The sequence below is a fragment of the Pteropus alecto genome, unplaced genomic scaffold (genome assembly GCF_000325575.1).
Source record: "Pteropus alecto unplaced genomic scaffold, ASM32557v1 scaffold5, whole genome shotgun sequence".
Taxonomy (NCBI): Eukaryota; Metazoa; Chordata; class Mammalia; order Chiroptera; family Pteropodidae; genus Pteropus; species Pteropus alecto.
Genome location: NW_006441953.1, coordinates 32,665,090 through 32,683,878, shown reverse-complemented (window position 1 = coordinate 32,683,878; position 18,789 = coordinate 32,665,090). Strand labels below are relative to the sequence as shown.

At 58.6% G+C, this 18,789-nt stretch overlaps 1 protein-coding gene across 1 annotated transcript in view; it reads left to right on the top strand.

The window, feature by feature from the left end:
* Window positions 1-18,789, top strand: part of NSD2 (nuclear receptor binding SET domain protein 2) — a 44,989-nt gene that overhangs the window by 11,121 nt on the left and 15,079 nt on the right. Inside the window, 7 exon segments of the mRNA XM_025051844.1 lie at window positions 1-6; window positions 9-175; window positions 6,433-6,577; window positions 7,226-7,303; window positions 8,920-9,038; window positions 11,010-11,091; window positions 12,134-12,258. The exon segment at window positions 1-6 is cut by the window's left edge and continues 259 nt beyond it. Of these exon segments, the coding sequence (XP_024907612.1) occupies window positions 1-6; window positions 9-175; window positions 6,433-6,577; window positions 7,226-7,303; window positions 8,920-9,038; window positions 11,010-11,091; window positions 12,134-12,258 (722 nt within the window).

Here is an 18,789-nt window from a genome sequence, read left to right as displayed (position 1 = left end):
GCGCTGCGCCCCTGCGGCCGACACCACACCGCCGCAGAAGCTGGCAGAGGCCGACCCCAGGAGAGGACTGGGGTCCCCTCCTGGGAGGAAGAAGGCGGCGGCCTCCACTCTGCGGAGCAGGAAGGGCGACGCGGCGTCCCAGTTCCTGGTCTTCTGCCAGAAGCACAGGGACGAGGTCGGTACTGCGACGGCGTCTTCATTCCGGGGCCTTGGTGACTGAGGGGCGGTCTGCCGCCGCCTGGGGCAGGTTTAGATCCTGCGGTCCGACCCGCACCCAAATGCCCCGGCGGATGCAGGAGCGGGTACAGATGCGGGAGCGGATGTGGGTGCGGGTACAGATGCGGGAGCGGATGTGGGTGCGGGAGCGGATGCGGGTCTGGGTGTGGGAGCAGGTGCGACTGTGGGTGCGGGTGCAGGTCTGGGTGTGGGTGTGGATGTGGGTGCGGGTGTGGGGGGCTGGCTCCAGGTGGGCAGGGCTGCGCTGGGCGCCCTTTGCTGGAAGCGCCACTGCTCCACAGCTCTGGCTCCGGCTCTGGGCACTGTTCCCACGACATGGAGAGACCCGTGATCACAGGGTAGGGTCACTGTCTTAATTGGACATCACCATCACTTAGCACACCGTGAGGCTTGATTCCGTTGTACAGGGCTGAGGGGGTCCAGGCCCCATTTTTGGTGGTTTGCTGCGAAGTGGGTGGGCTGGCAGGCTTATCCAGGGAATACAAGGATGTGCTGCCATGTGAGACAGTCTGCTGTGACACACACCATGGTGGACTGGGCCTCATCCCAGCAGAGGGAGAAAAGGCATTTGATCTAATTCATCGCCCTTTGATGCATGGTTAGCAAGCCTGGTTAGGGAGTGTCCTCTGTCTGTCAGAAACTTTCAGCAAACATCATACTTCTTAGAGAAGCCTTAGAAGCATTCCCTTTAAAATCGTGGTTAAGATAGGGCCATTTTCATTAAATGTAGTGAAACTACCAGCCAGTACAGTAAGATGGAAATTAAAAAAGGCACGATCGTAGCAGGACGGATAAAGCTGACGTCGTTTGCAGAGGTCTGTGTAGAAACGTGAGAGGCTCCGCAGCCTTCACAATCGGTGCGAGCCCCCCAGGGCTGCCGGATGTGAGGTCAGCATCCAAGAGCAGAACCTGAGACGTGCAGGTAAGGATACGCACCGGAACAGGGCCCCGAGGAACGAACACGACAGCACGTGTAACTGGAGAAAAATACCTCTGCCGTTTCAGCACGCCTAACTGAACAGGGACGTTCTGCTCCCGTCCGCAGGCTTTGGGGTCCCGTACGCAGGCTTTGGGGTCCTGAAGGTGGATTGTCGGTCTCTTTGTACTAAGGGATAAGTCAGCACGATCCCAATAGAACTTCTAGCGGGGATTCGGCTGCATGTTTTGAGTGGAAGCTAATGGAGGTGCATTTGAAGGGACGCTTGGCCGGAGGGAGTTCTGCCATTGAAAACATACTGTTGCCAGTGACACTCAGGGCAGTGACACTGCCCAGAATGGAGCCTAGAAGCGGACTCTGTCGAGCAGGTGAAGACAGGTGGGGAAGGGCTGCAAGCCGCGGGGCGGGCGCTGCCCAAGGCGGGTGCTGGGGCCACACGGGTTTCAGAACTAAGCGCCACGGGCGGCGGGATACCCTCGTCATGTTGGGAGAGAGAGAGTTTCTTAAGCCCAGCTGACCCCATCCCGTGAGGGAACTGCCCCCGAATAGCAATGTATGTGCTGGGAAGACTGAGCACAGGGAGGGGACAGCTCTTGAGCCCAGACCGTCGGAAGGGAAAGGCTGTGGACAGGGCAATTCATGGGTGAGCCCGGCGGCCGGTGAGTCCATCAGCCACCTCAGCCGCGGGCGCTGTGTGTCGCTATCACCAGGGGGCCAGCCACAGCGCCATCACCTGGGGTCAGAAGCTGAGTGGCGGCGGGAAGCCCGTGCAGGCTGGTGGGCTCACTTCTGGCACCTGGTTCTGAGAGGGATTCGGCGCTTTGGGGACAACCGCAGACACAGTGTCCCTCTAGCCCCGTGCCACGTAGAGAAACCCAGCGTGCTGGGTGTGGCTGTTCCCTCAGCGCTGCTCAGCCACGGTGGGGGGGCCGGTGGCTGACGGGGGTGCAGGGCCTGTCATCTGGGTGAAGTGCCACACGCCCACCAGTTTTACAGCAGGTGTCTGTCCAGAGGGCAAGCGTGGGGACGCTGTGCCCACAGGCCGTCTGCGCTCACGGCTTTGCCACGGGTGTCACACTGAAGGTGCACACGAAACTGCGCTCTGCCTCAGGCAGACGCCCGCCGTGCGGGCGCAGCGCGCGTGAGCGTGCGTCGTCAGGAAGGTGACAGTGCTGGGCATCTGGGACTGGCCCAGTTCACCGCTGCTGTGGCCGGCGTGTGTGTGCGGGTCCTGGAGGCAGCGCTTCTGGGCTCGAGGAGGACGCTGCTCCATGAGCCCCAGCACGGCGCCAGGGCCTTTCGGGGTCATTTGTCTTTTTTTGGGACTGGTGGCGCGTTACAAAACCCAGGGGTGGTTTTCGCTGGTAGGTAGTTGATTAACCAGTGGCCGCCCCATGAGGGACAGAGCCGAATGGACCCTCCTTTCCTAGGGCCACTAGATAGAAGGCTGTGAATCTTGAGGACCTTTGGCTGCCACTTGCCGACTCGGTTCAAGGCCACCTTCCAGTGTCCTTGCAGACGCGGAGTAGGATCACGCTTCTTGAAACGGGTTGAGTTCATCGTGGACACTTTGCCTGTCAGCCTTTGTCCTTCGGGCTTGGCTCGGTTGAGCCGTGCAGCCCCCAGCTTCCTCACGGCCCTGGGTGTGCTGATGGCAGAGTACACGGTGGGGACCGAGGCCACTGCTAAGAGTGTGGGTGCGGGGACAGTGGATGGCCCTGGCAGTAGCCAGGGAAGTCTCCTGAAGAGTTGGCCGAAGGCTGCAGTGTAGGTGGCAGTTTCATCATCACATGTTTTTGGCTTTAGTTTTCAAGTGTAAAGAGTGTCCCACTTTGTCTCGTCCTGATTTTTCGCAGACTGTCAGAGTTGAAACCGCGCTCTGTCTCAGTTTTTTGCGGGCGTTTGTTTGTTGTCTGTGTCGTGCATGAGTGACCTCAGAATCCGGCAGCACGCATGGATTGCCTCGCACCTTCTGCGGGGCAGGAGTGTGGGAGCAGCCTGGCTGGGCAGTTGTGCCTCAGGGTCCCCGGAGGCCACAGGTGGGATGACGCTGGAGCTGTGTCACCCGAAGGCTCGGCTGGGCTGGACTGTCTTCTCCAAGGAGCTGCAGTCACCTGCTCGAAGGAGGCGTCGGTCCCTCTCCACGTGGCCCTCTCCCTGGGCTGCTGGAGTGTCCCTAAGACCCGGAGGCTGGCTTCCCCTAGAGCAGGTGACCGGCGAGGGCAGGGCGGACGTCTCTGGCGCCCGAGACCTGAAAGCCACACGTACTGGGCCTGCGCTGTGCTTTGGTACCCCTGCTAGCACTGCCGAGTGGGGGTGCGGGGATGGGCGTCGAGGGTCAGAGGCCAGGGTGACGGGCAGCTTGTGCTCGTCTTGACATCCGTGACAGGAGGCGAGCGCAGTCCCTGTGAGGTGCGCAGTCCCTGTGAGGTGCGCAGCCTTTGGCTATCGCGGGAACGTCTTACTTGGCTGTGGGCTTCTGGGTCTTCAGCCTTCCGTGTTTTTTATATATGTGAAGTAGTTTATCAAAAATATGGAAGCCGCCACCGTCGAGTGCTTGCGTACGTCAGATAGGCTGCCGCTGTGGTCGCGAAGTGCAGTTCTGCTGTCACCGTGGCCTTTGAGGGTGCTGCGTTACCCAGTGCGCAGCCGGCTCGCCGGAGCTCGGAGACACGAAGCCGTGCTCTTGGCCAGTGGGCCGCCTGGGCGAGACGTGGACACGGGACCCACCCTCACTGTGGACAACACGTGTGCGTGCGTGTGCACAGCTCGTAGTGTAACACCACGCAGGCTTCAGCAAGTGGCCATGGCGTCTTTACCTTGAGGTGACAGTGCAGGTGCGTCTGCCTCTGGGGCACACAGCATGTGGTGGGGGCTCAGAGGTGGGGACCCCCAGAGGTGGGCACCGTGTGGCAGGATGGTGGCTGCCGGTCCTGCCTTATTTCCTGTCCGTAGCACAGAGTGCTCCTTTAATGAGTGAGTGAATGAACGAATGAATGAACGAACGAAAGCAGCATTGTGGCTGCAACTTAAAAAGATGCCTGGAAATCAGCCAGGTGGAGAGCGCGTTTCAGGGAGAGTGTGTGGCCTACAGGGACATCAGGAGGTAGAGCCTCCGATGTCACTGCTGTGTCACTGCTGTGTCTGCTGCTGCATCACTGCCGCTGGGCATTGTCCACCGTGTAGCTTCGGTGCAGAGCTGCTCGGAGTGACAAGTTGGGGCAGGCATTGCACCAGCTTACAGGGACCATGGGAGGCTTTGCCCAGTGGCAGGAGCTCACCTGGGTGTGGGCCAGGCCATGGTCCCTCTGGGTGCAGGAGGAAGACCTTTTGGGCTGGTGTGTCAGCAGTAAGGGGACAGGACGGAGCCAGGAGCGCAGGTGCTGGAGCCCTGGCAGTTGGGAGGGAGGCTGGCAGGTACCGGGTGATCAGGAGTGGAGCTGGCAGCCTGACACAGATTTGGGTGTGTGCGGGGGGTGGCCTCGGGGAGGTTGGGAGCCCTGTCTAACGAAGCCGTCACTGCTGTGGCTGAGGACACTGTGGTCTGTGGCGGGTGACACGCTGGGCCACAGGTCCGTGGCCACTGCCATGCCGGAGGGGCTCCTGGCATGAGTCCCAGGAGGCCAGCGCTGTGGACCTGAAGCTCTGCCAGAAACTTTCGCTGCTCGGAGTGGCAAGCTCACCCCTCACGAGGTGGGCGGCAGGCAGGACAGAACCCTGGTGGGCTGGGAGGGGAGTGCGCCCCACGTCGAGAGGAGGAAGCACGTGTGTGGGGCTGGAAGTGCCCAGGAAGGGTGGGCTGGGAGCCGAGACATTCAGAAACATGAAGACTCAGAAGGGCCACCAAGTACACCCGGCGGCGTGCTGGAGGTCGGAGCTGGACGCCGCAGTGCAGAGGGCGACATGTGACGTGAGCGTGGAGGGCTGGCTGGGAGCCAGTGGCGTGCTAGTGTCCTGCAGGGCCGAGAAGGATGTGGCGAGCTGCGCGGGACGTGGGATGCCATAGGAAACTGGTGATACATCACGAGGAGGGCGTGGCTGGGCAGGTGCTAGACTTCTGTGGTAACAGCACCTGGCCAGTGGCACCTGGTGACCCCTTACCACTGTCCCGTGCGGTGTTGCCACCCAACATCACAGGCTCACAGAGCTACCGCCTGGAGGAGCCACTTTCGCAACTAGGGTCTGGCGCCACGCTGCTGGCTAGCGCTGGGGCCAGCTGGCACGCCCCCTTGAAAGGGCCTGGCAGGCAGTGGGTCTGGCGCAGCTGTCAGCTGGCTGCTGCAGCCCAAGAGCAGCCACCGGAGGCGTGGGCGCCCATGGCCCAGTCCCAGCAGAGCTATGCCTACGGCCGCTGGTGCTTGAACTGCCTGGACCTTCTCTGCACTCTGAAACGGTCTTCTGGCTTTTCCCCAACCATTTAAAAGTGTAAAACCAGTTCTTAGTTCATAGGCCATACAGCAGAGGGACCAGGCCTGGTCAGTGGGCCATAGTTTGCTGACCTCTGTGTCCTTGCTCCCAATGGCTCTCAAACCCGGGTATACGTGAGAAACCCATAGGACCCTTGTGACACGGATGCCAGGCCACTGGGGTGGCCAGGCTTGGGCAGGACCCAGACAGTGTAGGTCGTCAGAGTCCCCAGATCAGCACAGCGGGCAGCCAGGGCAGAGGGGCACGGTCAGAGTGGGGACCCTATGCAGACGCAGGCTCCTGGCCGGCAGGTGGGGCCGCATCTGCATCTGTAGGGGCTGATGGGGCTGGTGCTGGCAGCCCTGCGGCGCTGACCTGGGCTGAGCAGGGCTCAGGCGCTCTCCTGGCACCCCACCTGTATCCCATACGTGTCCCCAGGAGGAGGAAGGCAGGTGCCGTGGCTAGCGAGAGCCAGGCCAGGACTCCTCCGTGTTCCCAGGCAGTGTTTCCTGGGACTTTCCTACTGTGAGTTCTCAGCGATGCCCGGGGAGCTGTGGCTCACTGACGGTGCAGTGATTCTGGAGAGCCCCTTTCTCAGCATGTCATTTCCCGCGTTTCCGTCGACGCAGTCCGTTTGCACGAGCGCCGTTTTCGTTCACGAGCTTTCCACGAGTCATGTCACCTAAGCGCTGTTTCTCTTTGAAGCTTTTCTGGGACATGGTTCCATGCTGCGGGAATCAAGGTGCCACGTGCGCAGTTCCAAGGGCCACGCATGGGACTTGGTGCAGAACCGAACCCAGACGGGCTTTCGTTGCTCAGCCATCTCACTGCACCCTGCCCTGTGTCCCCAGGTTGTCACTGAGCACCCGGACGCCTCGGATGGGGAGATCGAGGAGCTGCTTGGGTCCCAGTGGGACGTGCTCAGCGAGAAGCAGAAGGCACGCTATCACACCAAGTTTGCCCTCGTGGCCTCCGTGCAGGCTGAGGAAGACTCCGGTAAGCGTGAAGCCGTGCCCGCGTCCTCTGCCCAGGGGTGCCGCGTGCTCTTGGCGCGCTGCAGGGAGCCGCCGCTCTGCCGGCTCTGCCCGGAGCGCCTGTGCGGGCGGGAAAGGGAGCTGCCATCACCACCTCCTCACTTCCAGTCCTGGGAGCTGCCCACGGGGCCGGCGGGGCTGTCAGACCTGCGGGCCTTGCTCTTCTGCCCAGGGGGAGCGGGCACTCTGCCACTGAGGCCCGCAGGGCGGTGTGAGGCGCTGCTGAGGCAGGGAGCACAGACCGTCTCTCAGACGGCAGGTTCCTGTGATGAGACAGGGCCAGGTGGCAGGCCTGCGTCCCCAGGGAGCCCGCCCCCTTGGCCTCTGCCAGGGGGCTCGTGGGACAAGGATGGTGACTGGACCGACCTTAAGTGGAGTGTCCCATGGTTGTTGTTAGGCCTACAGCTTAAAACAGAAAAAGTGGTTCTGTGCCTCGGGCCGTGCCGGAGGCGGGACGGCTGCTCGCTTTGGGGAAGGCGAGCCACAGCGGCCGGATTTGTTGTCTGTGTGCTTGGACACACGTGCTATGGAAAATGGGCATTTTCCATGTAAAAATAAGTGGCATAGTTGAGCGTCAATTTAAAATACAAAACATTCTGTCTCTCTCGAGGTTCGTCACTGAAGAGTTTTGGAGAGGCCAGACGCAAAGTGTTTCAGGACCCCCCGCGGAGGACACCGAGACCCAGAAGTAATTGCGCCTGCGTGTGCGATCTCTTGCTTCTCGGCCGGCGCTGTGGTGTGACCGCGCCCGCCCGCACAGCCGCCGTTTTGTTCACAGATGGTTTCGGCCCGCGTTTATAGGGCTTTCTAGCTTTCCATCCCCATCAGCTAACGACATTAGTACTGAGCTTCACTTGTTTTGTTCCGTGTTCATTGCAAATGCTGTGATTTGGTGTAGGGAGGATGGCGGGCATCTGTGCAGAGTCTGGCCCGAGCCTCCCTCAGTTCGACAGCTCTGGAATAGTGTCCTCCTTCAGCGGGTGGCTTGTTTAATAGTGAGTCGGGTTTTCCTGCAGCCAGATTCAGCTCACCCGTGCGGAGTGAGTGCGAACATGATCGTGTCACATTTTGTCTGTCACCAAGTAGGCAGGGGAAGGCCAGTGTCTGCCCTGTCTGTGCGCTGGGCCTGTGCTCTGTCTTGGAGGCCGGTTAGCCCTTCCTTTCAGGGACCACAGTGTTGACAGCCAAGATGACAGATTGTATCCGTTGGAGTCAGCTGACTGCAGACGGACGCCATAATGCTTATTTTTGTAATGAATGCCAGCTGCTTCATTCTGGGACAGGGGGTGGAGGGACCCTACGTAAAGGGACGAGGAGGCACCGGTGACCGTGGCTATGGCAGGTGTCTGTCTGTAGCTTAGTGAACACCTGATCAGTGGCCGGTCTGACCGAGGAGGTCCTGACCCTTCGGACTTGCTGTGCCCTGTGCTGGTCTCGCTTGGGCAGTGGCTGGGCAGACCCCACCGCCTTCTGCAGCTCTGTCTCCCTCCGGGGTTCCCCGCAGCCAGCCCGCCCTACTGTGGCCACGGGCGGAGTTTGGGGAGGCCGCTCGGCATGCTGAGGCTGGCAGCTGGTGAGGGCCAGTGCTCTGTGCTTGGCCCGTCCCCAGTGATGCCGGGCCCCACCGGGTCCGAGGGGGACAGCGCCCTCCCTCAGAGTGTGTGGTGATAGCCTGGGAACAAACCCTGGGGCTCTAGAGCAGCCACGCAAATGGGCCGCTGGGATTGTATTTAAAATAAACACTGGCATGTCCCAGCTAGTCGTCCTGCTGGCACTCGTACTCCCGGCCTGGGTCTCGTCATGTGTCAGCACCGTTGCACACGTTAGGTCTCGGATTAGGGATGTTGCTGGGAACACCTGATACAGTTAAGGACCGTGGAGTGGACTCTTATCTTGCAGATACAAGTGTAGTGCTGCTACTTAGGATGCTTCCCTAAGGAAATGTATAAAAAGTAGCAAGTTGTATTTTTTTTGTAAAGTTCAACTTAAATTCTACTAGGCTTTGAATGTTACCAAAGGATTTTTTTTTACAATACTGGTTTCTATTTAAATTTAATGGTATGATATATTAAAATGTAGCAGATCCCAGCCTGACAACCTCAGATTAGATGAGCGTTTCCCAGTGTCGGATGTCTCAGGGAACGGCCCCTTGTAGTTTAGAAATGCAGAGCTCGTCTGTGACATGGCCTGTGGTCGGGGCGTGGGCCCCGTGGGGGTTTGCTCGCGGAAGGCCTGGTGGACGTGCAGTGCTTTGGGGCTGCTCGTGCAGCGTTCTCATGTAAGTTTTCCCGTCCCCGTTCCAAGGTAACTTAAATGGGAAAAAGAGAATCCACACTAAGAGGATGCAGGACCCCGCAGAAGACGCCGACGTTGGGGACACGCCCCGGAAAAGGCTCAGGACGGATAAGCACGGCCTTTGGAAGGTAACTGCGCCCCATCTGCCTGGCTGGAGCCTGCACGCTGTGATTCCCAGTGGGAAGTGGGTGGGTGGGTGGGTGGGCGCGTGCGGGAGGCTGGCCACTCACTTCTCCCGGGGGGCTTGTGGGGCTGGCCGTAGCAGGGCTCACTTCTCTCGTGGCACCTTTGAGAAGGCTGCTGAAGAGAGCAAGTTGTCACCTGTTGGGGACTTTAACATAAACCTGATACTTCACTGTCAAAGAAAAATATCCAGACACTTTGAGTGGCACTTGATGTTTAGATTCCACAAACTTGTACAGTGAGAACGACTCCTGTAGGGCGTAAGTAATGAGATGATGTGAAAATATCAGAATCCTCACAGGTACGTGAGGTACATACTTCAGTAGGAAGTTTAGGAGTCCGCTGAAGGCATCAGGAGTGGGTCTCGTGAACCCGGGCAGTCGTTCAGCAGCTCGCACTGCTGTGTAACAGGGATGCCAAGTGGCCATGCGGATGGCAGTGTAGATACGGAGGCCCCGCCTCACGGGACCTTGAGTCCCAGCGTGGCCCAGTGTGCGTCATGGGGCAGAGTGTGCCTGGCGCCCGGACGGGAGGGGCACTGACAAGGTCCGTGTGGCCGAGGAAACGGGTTACGCCGCCTGCACCGGGGGCGTGCCAGCTCTCCAGGTGTGTCCCGTGCGCTGCGGCGCTGGTCTGAACCCCTCCCACATCCAGTGAGCTCTGTGCACACCGGGGCTTCAGTGGGCCCTGCCCTGTGTCTGAGCTCTCCTTTAGCTGGCCGTGGTGCCGATGGAGGGCCGCACTGGGTGGCAGGCGGTTCTGGCCCTTGTGTCTCTTACTGCTGTAAATTAAGAAGTTGCTTCTTTTGTTATGCTCCGTTTTGAAAAATGGAAACTACATCTCACATGTCCAGTGTGCAGATGGCGGCCACCACATCTGTCTTCCTTTTTCCCAGCCACTTTCACAGTCCAGGGCAGCTGGCAGGCTCCGCCCCATGTTCCAAGCCAGCAGATCGGTTCTTTTGGGGTACCCGTCAGGTGATGTTAGTGATCAGGTATGCAGCGGTGAGCCAGTGCCATTTCGCCTGCATCACCGTTGGCACTGGAGGCACATGCTTGGTTTCCCTGTGGCACCACTGTTAGGTGGCCCTTTGCTGCCTTGCATGCTGACACTGGTTGCTTTTAGGTGTTTGTATAGATAACTTACCTAAAAAATGGCCCTGACCTGTGAAACCCTGAATTCACGTTAAGTACCTCGGTAGGAATGTCTTCTTAACTAGAAACAGCTCCGGGCAGCGGCTGATGGTGTCTGCTCTGGCCTGGCTGTCACAGCCTCCGTAAAGCACGGCGTGCCTTGTCCCTGAAGGTGCCACGCAGTCTGGCGTGCCAGCTGCCGTCCGGGAGCTGGGTGCCTGTCGCCTTGTCCAACAGCTCTGTGACCCGTCCCCCCGCCCGAGTCCTGTCCGCTGCTCTGTGGCCTGCCCGGCGGGTCAGGAGGCTGTCGAGAGGCCGTTCGCAATTGCGTTATTCCCTTTCTGAACACCAGACAAATGTCCACGATCCCTTCTTTTTCGGCCATTTTTCTTAGTTGCGAAATGTGCTTACTGTGGTGACCTCGTGAGGTTCATCCGGAGCATGTTTCGAAGTCGGAAATACTCTGTCACGAGTTCGTGGTGACGTTGGCACTGGCCTGGCAGGCTCCACCGTAGGAGGCCCAGGCCACCTGGGGTAGAAGGGCCACGGTCCACACTTTACTTTGCGTTCGGGGCCAGGCCGGGTTGGCAGGCAGCCAGCCCTTCCCGCAGCAGGTGTCAGAGCTGGGGCTCCCAGCCACGGGGGCCAGAGGCGGCCCTGCGTGCGGCCGCTCACTTCCGGGGCGGGCGTTTGCGTGGCCAGACTCTTCAGCAACCTGCTAGTTCACGCTGGATTCCCCTCTCCTGCCCTCCCTCCCTTCTGTTTTCTTTCCTTTAAACGCAGAGAGAGACGCTCACTGACAGAACGGCCCGGACGGGCTGCTGCCGGGCCGCAGAGGCAGCCTCCTCGCCGAAGAGCCAGGCAGGTAATGCGGGCAGCGCCCCAAGGGCCGCTCTGGCCGGCCCTGTCCTCGGGGGGGTGGGGAGGGGGTGGGCCAGCGTCCTTCAGAGCTCAGTGAGGTGGGAGGAGGCTCTCGTGTAGTTGGAAAACTTGGTTTTCATGTTTCACCTGAATTTACTGAAGTCACCTTTCCCGATCTCTACTTGGCCTTATTGTTTTCGGTGTGAAATGACGTTAGAGAAGCACTTTAAACCAGAAAAGTTGGGTTTCTCACTCGAGGGCGCCAGTCACTGCTCTGCACCCCACCCCTCCTAGCGTGTGACTGTCTCCCCGCAAACGAGCCAGAAGGAAAAGTGCTGACTTTGCATTTGTTTCACGTGTTGAGACGAGTGTGAAATAACCGTGACACAGTCAAAAGTAGAATCAGGCTACCTCTTACCCTCTCCTCAGTCACCTTTTTGATGGATCTGGTAGTTTATTCAAGAAAGCTTACGATCCCTAACTCTAAATGAGGAAGGAAAACGAAAGTCAGGAGAAAGAGGAATGACGATGGAAGACGACTTTTCCGTTTGTGTGTGTGTGTGTGTGTGAGGTGCTGTACTGGTTTTTAAAAATCAGTTAAGCAGACTGTTAAAAAGAGACAGTTGGAGAGCGACCTGAACACCGGGCGGATGTTTGATAGGGAGGGATCACTACCTCTACGTGTGAGCGGCACAGCGGTTACGTGTAAGCCTGTGTTTTAGACTGCACTAAGCTTTTTGTGGGTGAAATGCTCTGTCTGGGGTTTGCTCCAGAGAACCTGGCAGGGCTGTGGGCCTAGGTGAGGATGGAGCCATGGTGGCCCCAGGGCGATGGTTTTGGGGGCAGGCAAGGGGACGCTGGGGTTCTTTGGACAGGTGTCTGCCTTTGTTTACATTCAGATTCCCCACAATAAGCAGTTAAGCCCTGTAGAGTGACAAGAGCCCAGAGCAGTCGTCTCCAGAACCCCACTTGTTAGAGGGCCATTCTAGAGCAGTCGAGAGAGGGAGGGTTTCAGATCAAACTTTATAAACGCGGTTATCTTGCAGCGACGAAGCACCTGTCCGACGCGTGCAAACCCCTGAAGAAGCGGGGCCGGGCTCCGGCGGTGGCGTCCTCGGCTCTGGCCTTTAGCAAGAGCTCGTCTCCCTCCGCGTCCATAACTGAGAACGAGGTAAAATAGCACTAGTAGCGACAGCCACGGCACCCCCGCAAAGGCCGTTATGCCGCGTGCAGTGAGTCGAGGTCAGACTTAATCAGCGTAAGGTTGGCGCTCGCCACAGACGTAGGTGAGTTTTAGGGTCTCTGAAAACTGTGTAAAAGTCTCACAATGGAAAAAAGTCACTCTTTAGCCTGTCCAAGCACTTTAGGTATCAACCCACACACACGGTGCGGGCACACACGTATGTGGGCGTGTCCGCTGGTCAGCACGTGCAGTTCTGGAGTCTGTCTCAGGTGTTGTGTTCTTTGTGGGCCTCACACTGACTTTTCACGTGAGAGCAGGTCTGCTTTATCCTGATAGGACACCTGTCCGTGGGCCGACTCTGGCCCCTGTGCCCTCACCCTGGGCGGGTGAGGGGCGGCCCGCACGCACCTCGATTCTCGGGGCTTCTGGGTCGAGGCTCACGGAGGGTTGTCCTCACACGCTCACGGCGTGGGGCCCACAGCTGTCCTTGGCCCTTCAAACCCTGGCATGTTCCTAAGTGCTTAAGTGTTGCGGTGAGTCAGAGCTACCATGGCTACATGGCCCCCTCTTCTGGACTTCAGAAGATGTAAGAGCAGAGTGACAGCTGCCATCGTCTCGTGACATCCAGACTTCATCATCCAACCTAAAGTTGTTGCCATGACGAGGAGCACAACAAAAAATAGCTTCAGCACAGATATTTCACTTTCTGTCCCAGGGGAGTTTTGGATTTCTGCTTTTAGTGACTATCCCAGGAGCTTGTTCTCAAGTTTTAATGGCTTGTTATTTTGCCCCCCTGGCTCTCTTTTCCTCGTAGACAGGAGCCCCAATTTCAGGATGTTGTGAGGAGGCACGAGATGGGCCCCCGCACCCCACTGGGTCAGGAGGAGGTGCTCTGTCCCCATCTCTGCCGGGGCCCCCGGTGGGGACCGGGCGTTCTGCCTGCTCAGCCCGGGTCGCTTCCTGCCGTGAGGCGAGGGGCCGGCCTTCCAGCTCTGGGGAGCCTCCTGGCGCCAGAGCCCACGGTGCCGTGCAGGCCCAGGCTGGCCAGCTCAGCCGCTGGGCCGCTTGCGCAGGCACGGCTCAGTGTCCTTGGTTTGCCATGTGTGCGTGACCGAGTGGGTCTTACATTTGGGCACAGCCAGGAAACCCAGTAAGGATTCTTCACGGAGCCTCTAGCAGCTCACTGACGCATGAAAAGGCGCGCTCTGTGCAAAATAGTTCTCCTCTTTTTCTTGTCTAAGTTCAGATTAGTAACCTAAAAATTATATGGACAGATGGCTTGCGATTCTTAAGAACGCTGAAAATAAAAGCCTTCAGTTCTGCAGGCCCTTTGGCTTAAGCTGGCTTTCTTGTTTAAAACACTTGCAGTGAGTGTTTCTTTCATCGTCGTGTTCGGTCCACTTCTCCAGCGGGCTTTTCCCTTATACTGTTGTCAGTGCAGTCAGAACCCGCTGAGACGCTGAGACAGCTGAGAGCCCGCCTGTTGTGCTCATCCGAGTTCTGTGTGTGGAAGGCCTGGGTTTAGAGCAGGACTCCCAGGGCTGACGGCGAGCTGCGCGGCAGCCGGCGCTGGGCAGGCCGACGTCTGAGGTCAGTCGCAGCCGGGCGAGGTCCATCTCGGGGGCTCAGACTCTCGCTCTGAGCTCGGCAGGCTTGCAGCACCGTACAGTCATTAGACGTGATGGTTGATTTTTCAGCACTCCAGAAGGGCTAGAGAGGTCATTGAATACGCTTGTTACACGTCAGACACGTAGAAATCCTGCGCTTTCCTTCCTGCGTGTTGAAGGTGATACACACCTCTCGTGGCGTGCTTTCTATTCCTCGCATGACAATTTCAAACCACGAGGCCTCTTCCAGCAGGCTGCTTCCGTGTGGCTTGTGTGACACTTGCACTAAGAGCCAGTTTTTACGGAGCGATACCGCTCCTCAGAACCGCTGTAGGCGGACGGAGGCTCGTCCGTGGCTGTGGACGCTGCCGAGTGACGATCAGCACATCGGGTGCCGTGCCCGCGCGGCAAAGCGGGGCGTCACGAAGGACAGCCCGCAGACCCCTGGGTCCGCTGCCCAGCGAGGGAGCCGGCCGTGGGGCTCACGCTTTGGGGCTCAGACCTGCCTTTTCTTTGGTTTACATGCCCTCCGCGTGCTCACCGTTCTTCCTTTCCCTCACCCTTGATCAAAATCAGGAATTTTTGTAGGGTTGGTATTTCCAGACATTTTAGGTCACGTTCTGGTTTAAATCTTTCTCAGAGGTGTATGTGACAGTAAAACTTGGGAGCGAGTAGACCGAAGCGAAGCGCACACTGCATGCCGAAGGCCCGCGAAGGGATTGTTGTGATTTAAGTGTTCTGTAACTTCGTTTCTTATTCCCTTAGTAGAGCAAACTCTTATTTTTTTCGCCTTCACTGGTAACAGCTTTTGTGGGAGCCCACACCAGTCAAGTTGGACTTGAACCCAGCTGCCCTGTCCTGCACTTAAAATGGTGTGCTATTCCGGGACGTCAGCTGCAGGTGGCGCATCATCGTACACGCTGGTGGCGTCCCCACCACAGCCTTCTGTGGAGGAGGTGTGATAATCTGTTTTTATTCGTATTAATAAACACACAATGAAGAAAACAGATAACAAATTTTAAGACCAAGGTAAGATGCCTGACCAAGGCCGTTTAACCAACCACATTCATCTCGTGACAGAAACGTATTCACGCTGCAGTGACGAGTGTAGACTTCACCTTGAGAGGGCCCACGGCAAGGACACGGCACCGAGGGGCTCGCCCCGGTAGAGGTCGCTTTCTCCTCTAGTTCCTCACTCACTGAGTTTTTACCGAACAGTGTCGGCATCTGTACCTTCAGAAACAAGGGACAAGCGGCACACGCTGAGCGGCGTCCTTGTCGGCTGCTCGTGGCCAGTGCAGCGTGCTCAGCGCTGCAGAGTGAACTGACACCCAGCGTAAAAGGCAGGGAGAATTTCGATTCTGTCTTTTCTATTAAACAGTTTTACTATGACACTAGATAGAGCAAATTCGTAGGGACAAATACCGTGTGCAGTGTCGTTGTGAACCGCTGACTCTCGATTCAGTGACCGCTGCGTGGGGGCCACCGCAGCCGCCTGCCCCATCGGCTGCTTTCACATGACGTCCTCACGCTGTCACGGGTCTCCGTCCCAGGGACCCCTGATGGCACCCCAGGGCCCGCCGTGCATGGTGAGGGGGGCGTCTCGGCGGTCACTCTGGCCGCCAAGCGTGTGGCACTCGGGTGGCCCCCTGCTCTCCCGTGTGGCTTTCCTCTGACGACAGTTTCTGACTAATACTTGTGTCCTAAGCCGCTGAGCAGTGTGATGCATGTGAAACACGTAGGGTGCCTGGCACCTTGCAAGGACTCGGTGGTTCACTATTGTGACAGTAATGGTTATGACAATAAAGGAATAAAGTCACCATCGTTCCATTTTACCCAAAGGCATGCGTTTTGTTGGGCACGAAGGCAGCTGCTCTGGGCACCGCGGCGTGTGGGGCGGAGTGAACTGGAAGTGGCAGGCCCTGGGCGTGTGTGAGGGCCGGCTCGGGACTGGGCTGGCTCTGCTCAGATGCTGTCCCTTGAGGATGTGGACGAGCTCAGGGGTGACACAGGGCTCTGAGAAAGCTGGTCACTGATTAAAAAGGTGAAAAAAAGGCGGTGTAAAAATGGTCTGAGTTCACGAAATGGTCACCGAAAGCGAGGACTCGCCCGAGAAGCCAGTGGCAGGGCTGAGAGGCTTGGTTGAGATTGTCGCATGGCGGGTTTGGGGTGGCCAGCGAGTTCTAGCGACAGCTTCAGGAGTCAGCCCCCCAGGAGGTGGAAGGACCGGTAGAGCGACTCAGTGGTGTGCCCCAGAGCAGCTCAGAGCTGGCATGGCCGAGTCCCCGGGGCCGCACGGAGAACGGGCCGGATGACACGTGCAGCGTTTCTCACCTCGGGGAGGCAGGCAGAGGCAGGTATGCTCAGCACCCTGCATAGGGCAGGATGGCCCCGCTCCAGACGCCAGTGGGGACCTCTGCGGGCTGGTGGGGCAGGACCCTGTGGCTTCCCGAGGTCACGTGTGGGCGGAGCTTGTGTCCTGGGAGAGCCTGGAGATAGGATGCAGCACACTGGCCAGGGCGCGAACATTTGTGGACCTTCTGTCCCGAGGCCACAGCAGCACTGACGCAGCCTGGGCCCGGGCCTGCGCAGTGGCTTGTCACTGAGGTGGGATTCACTCGTGCTCTGCAGAGTCACTGCGGTGGCCCTGGGAAGACGCTCGAGTGCAGATGGAGGCGTTTGCTGGAGCAGCCCCACGGGGAGCCACTAGCCTGGCCGCAGGGTGCGTGCCCCAACTGCTGCAGGCCGGCCCAAAGCTGGCCCCTCAGCCGACCGGACGTGCATCTGTGTGCAGTCTGTGCCTAGCGCGGCCTACCCCGTGCCATGCGGGGCATCGCGCCTCCTGCACCTGCAACCCCCACTGAGTGTGGTGGCCGTGTCTGTGCAGGGACACTCCTGCGGACCAGCAGGACCCTAAGGGAGGGGTCACGCGAAGGCGCCTTGGGGGATGTCAGGTGAGGGTGTCTCCACCCCCATCCCCCCCGGCATTCGGCCTGCTTCGCAGGTGACCTCAGAGGCACTCTGGCTTCATGTGTGCCGGGTTCGTGTCCTTGCTGGGAGTTCCCAGTTAGGTTTAGTGTGGAGTGCTAAGGGACCGGGGAGGTGGCCGTTGAGGAGGGTCACGCAGTCATGGGCGTTGACAGCCGAGTGCAGCCCAGGAAAGGGTGGAGCAAGTTGAGCCTCGAGTGTCAGGAGCGTCAGGAACAAGTCCGTTACGCTTGTGGCCTCTGGCCCAAGACCGACCGCAGATGTGCAGGGGGCCGGGCCTGAGGGCCGAGCGCATCCAGTGTCTGCGTAGAAACATGCTCGGGAACGGGGGACACTCGGGCCCTAGGGCGTCCTGTGCGGCTACAGGAAGTGCCCGGAGACAGGTCTCGCTGAAGCCTGTCATGAGCGGGTGTGGGCCTTGCTGTGGCTGGTGGCCAGTGTCCCGTGTCCCGGCGGTCACCCTCTGAGCACCCTGAGTGTTTTTCCGTGAAGGACAGGCCCCCACTTGTTAGGTTGAGCCCAGTGGGGCGAGAGTGTGTGGGAGAACTCGCTGGTGGCTTGACACAGACACTGTGTGTGAGGGGACATCCCAGACCACCTCTTTGCTCAATTTCGAGCCAACCGCACGTCTGAAGCATGTTCAGCCCGTTGGGTCTGTCACTCACACCTAGGTGTCCTGACCAGGCAAGCATTTGTGGGTGCGACGGTGACGGCCCTTTCGACTTGTGTGAAACTAGCGTTTTATGCTTTTAACGTCAGGAGTTCCGTCACCTCGGTTCCTCGTTAAAAACCCAGAGACAGAAGAGGTGGCTCTGGGGACCGCTGCTTGTCGTTCAGCCCATGGGCTGGAAGGGCGCCTGGCCGACAGCAGCAGCGTGCCACCTGCTCGGGAAGGGTCCTCCGAGCACTGTCAGCTGTCACTGGCTCCCCGGTGGCCTTTAACGCTCTGTGTTTTAAAAAGGAGCATGCTGAGTCTTTTATGCTTTTAGGGCTTTGGGCCAGTGAAGTTGATTTTGACCCTTTGAGTACTGTTTCTGCTGTTTTATCTCGAATGTCAGAAATCGCCAGGGGCTGACCTGCCAGCGGGGGGCTCAGCAGGTAGAAGTCGTGTGTTGCATGTGTCTTGTTCCTTTTGCTGTCTAGTGAGGGTGGCGCTGGCTGGATGCCCTCCCATGGTGCCGCTTTGAGCACTGCCTCTCGTCATACACCTTTGCAACTCGATGGTCCCATTGCACCCACAGGTGCGATTTTTTTCTGGCCTTCATGTACTTGTCAGGTTTTCGTTGTCCATTTCGAAGCGTGCTAACCATTCAGGCATGTTGTATTTTGCAGAGATGACAGGGGCAGGGGGGTGGCCAGCCCAGCTCTAGGGGGTCTGCTCAGTCTCACGCGCTGACAGCAGCTGCTGGAGCAGCGGCCGTGGCTGCTCTGTCACTGTTCTCAAATGTGCTCTCCCCAGCCCGCTCTGTGAGATGGCCGCTGCCGAGGACACCGTGGGGGCAAAGTTGGGTCGAAAGGATTATCTGAGATTATTTTAGAGACGCATTTTTCCTGTGACGAGGGCTGGCCACTGGAGTCTGAAACAGCAGCCGCGTGGCCAGCCTCCGTGGCCAGGCCACACTAGGCGCTCGCTGGCGCCTCCTGGGGCCCGTGCAGCACGCAGAGGCCTGGTGTGGGCAGGGTGCTGGGTGGGCCAGGCCTCACGTTCTCCCTGACTCAGGCCCGGCCCTGGAATTCAGGGACAGCTAGCAGTTCCAGTCTGTCACCTACGAAGGTCGCTTTGATTAAAGCTATTATGAACTGTAGTGTTTCAGGTGATGAATGACTTTTAAAAATAAGTACTTGAAATCCACTCTAACATTTCACTGTGACGTTTATTTGGAAGACCTGTTTGAGATTAGAATTTTGGTTTTATTAGTGAAAC